The sequence below is a fragment of the Pterocles gutturalis genome, unplaced genomic scaffold (genome assembly GCF_000699245.1).
Source record: "Pterocles gutturalis isolate BGI_N339 unplaced genomic scaffold, ASM69924v1 scaffold6754, whole genome shotgun sequence".
Classification (NCBI taxonomy): domain Eukaryota; kingdom Metazoa; phylum Chordata; class Aves; order Pterocliformes; family Pteroclidae; genus Pterocles; species Pterocles gutturalis.
Window position 1 is genome coordinate 72,988 of NW_010128122.1, and position 1,126 is coordinate 74,113.

General features: G+C 60.6%; 1 protein-coding gene across 1 annotated transcript in view; it reads left to right on the forward strand.

Moving 5' to 3' along the window:
* LOC104466162 (chromodomain-helicase-DNA-binding protein 6-like) overlaps positions 1 to 1,126 on the forward strand; it is a gene marked incomplete at its 5' end in the record, with an annotated part of 47,342 nt that overhangs the window by 28,051 nt on the left and 18,165 nt on the right. The window contains 2 exon segments of the mRNA XM_010079501.1: positions 378 to 528; positions 950 to 1,039. Of these exon segments, the coding sequence (XP_010077803.1) occupies positions 378 to 528; positions 950 to 1,039 (241 nt within the window).

Here is a 1,126-nt window from a genome sequence, read left to right on the forward strand (position 1 = left end):
CAGGGGGGGAGAATCCCCCCCTCCGACCTGCTGCTAATGCTTCTTGTGATGCAGCCCAGGACACGGGGGGTTTCTGGGCTGCCAGCACACATCACCGGCTCATGTGGAGCTTCTCATCACCCAACACCCCCAAGTCCTTCTCCTCAGGGCTGCTCTCAATCCATTATCCGCCCTGCCTGTATTTGTGCTTGGGATTGCCTCAGCCCACATGCAGGACCTTGCACTTGGCCTTGCTGAACTTCATGAGGTTTGCTCCTCCAGCTCCTGGCTCTGCTGCCTGCCTGGGTGCTGCAGTGCCCGAGGTGCCTCGCAGCGGTGCCCAGCCTGGCCCACGCTGCCCACAGTGCTCACTGGCTGCCGCTTGCTGTGCTTGTCAGCACCGGTGCCCAGAGGCAGGAAGGGGAAGAAGACGAAGAACCAGATGCTGCTTCCCGAGATAAAGAACGCGGACTGGCTCGCTACCTGCAACCCCGAGGTTGTCCTGCATGATGACAGCTACAAGAAGCACCTCAAACAGCACTGCAACAAGTGAGTGTTGGAGCCTTCGCTGGCTCCTTGAGACCACGGGCTGAGGGCCTGTAGCGCAGGGTGAGTGGGAGGGAGCTACAAAGGGTTCACAGACTGCTCAGGATCACCACGCTCTGGCTGCTGGACCACTCTCAGATACTCCTCCGGCTAACGGGAGCTGTGTCCTGAGCAGCAAACCTCTGGCCCCAGGGCCCTAGCAGATCACAGGGCTGGGCACTGTGGCATGACACCACATGGACAGAGCCCCTCCTGCTTTGAGAAAGTGGGTCCTCCCACATGGGGAAACGTGGTGTTGAGCAGGTTTCCCTGGCCCTCAGAGCATCCCCCTGCAAATGCTCTGGTGAGGGCATTGGGACAGGCACTAGTCTGGCACTAAGCACCTGCGTGCTAGCGTGTGTTTCTCTCTGCTGCTCCGGGACAGGGTTCTGCTGCGGGTGCGAATGCTCTACTACCTGAAGGCTGAAGTGCTGGGGGAGGCTGCAGACAAAGCCTTTGAGGGGACCCCCGCCAGGTAGGAACCTTATGGTGAACCCCTGCGGTGCTTCTCGGGGAGGTGGTGGTGGTGCTTCAGCACTGCCACAGCCATCCAGCCCCGCCA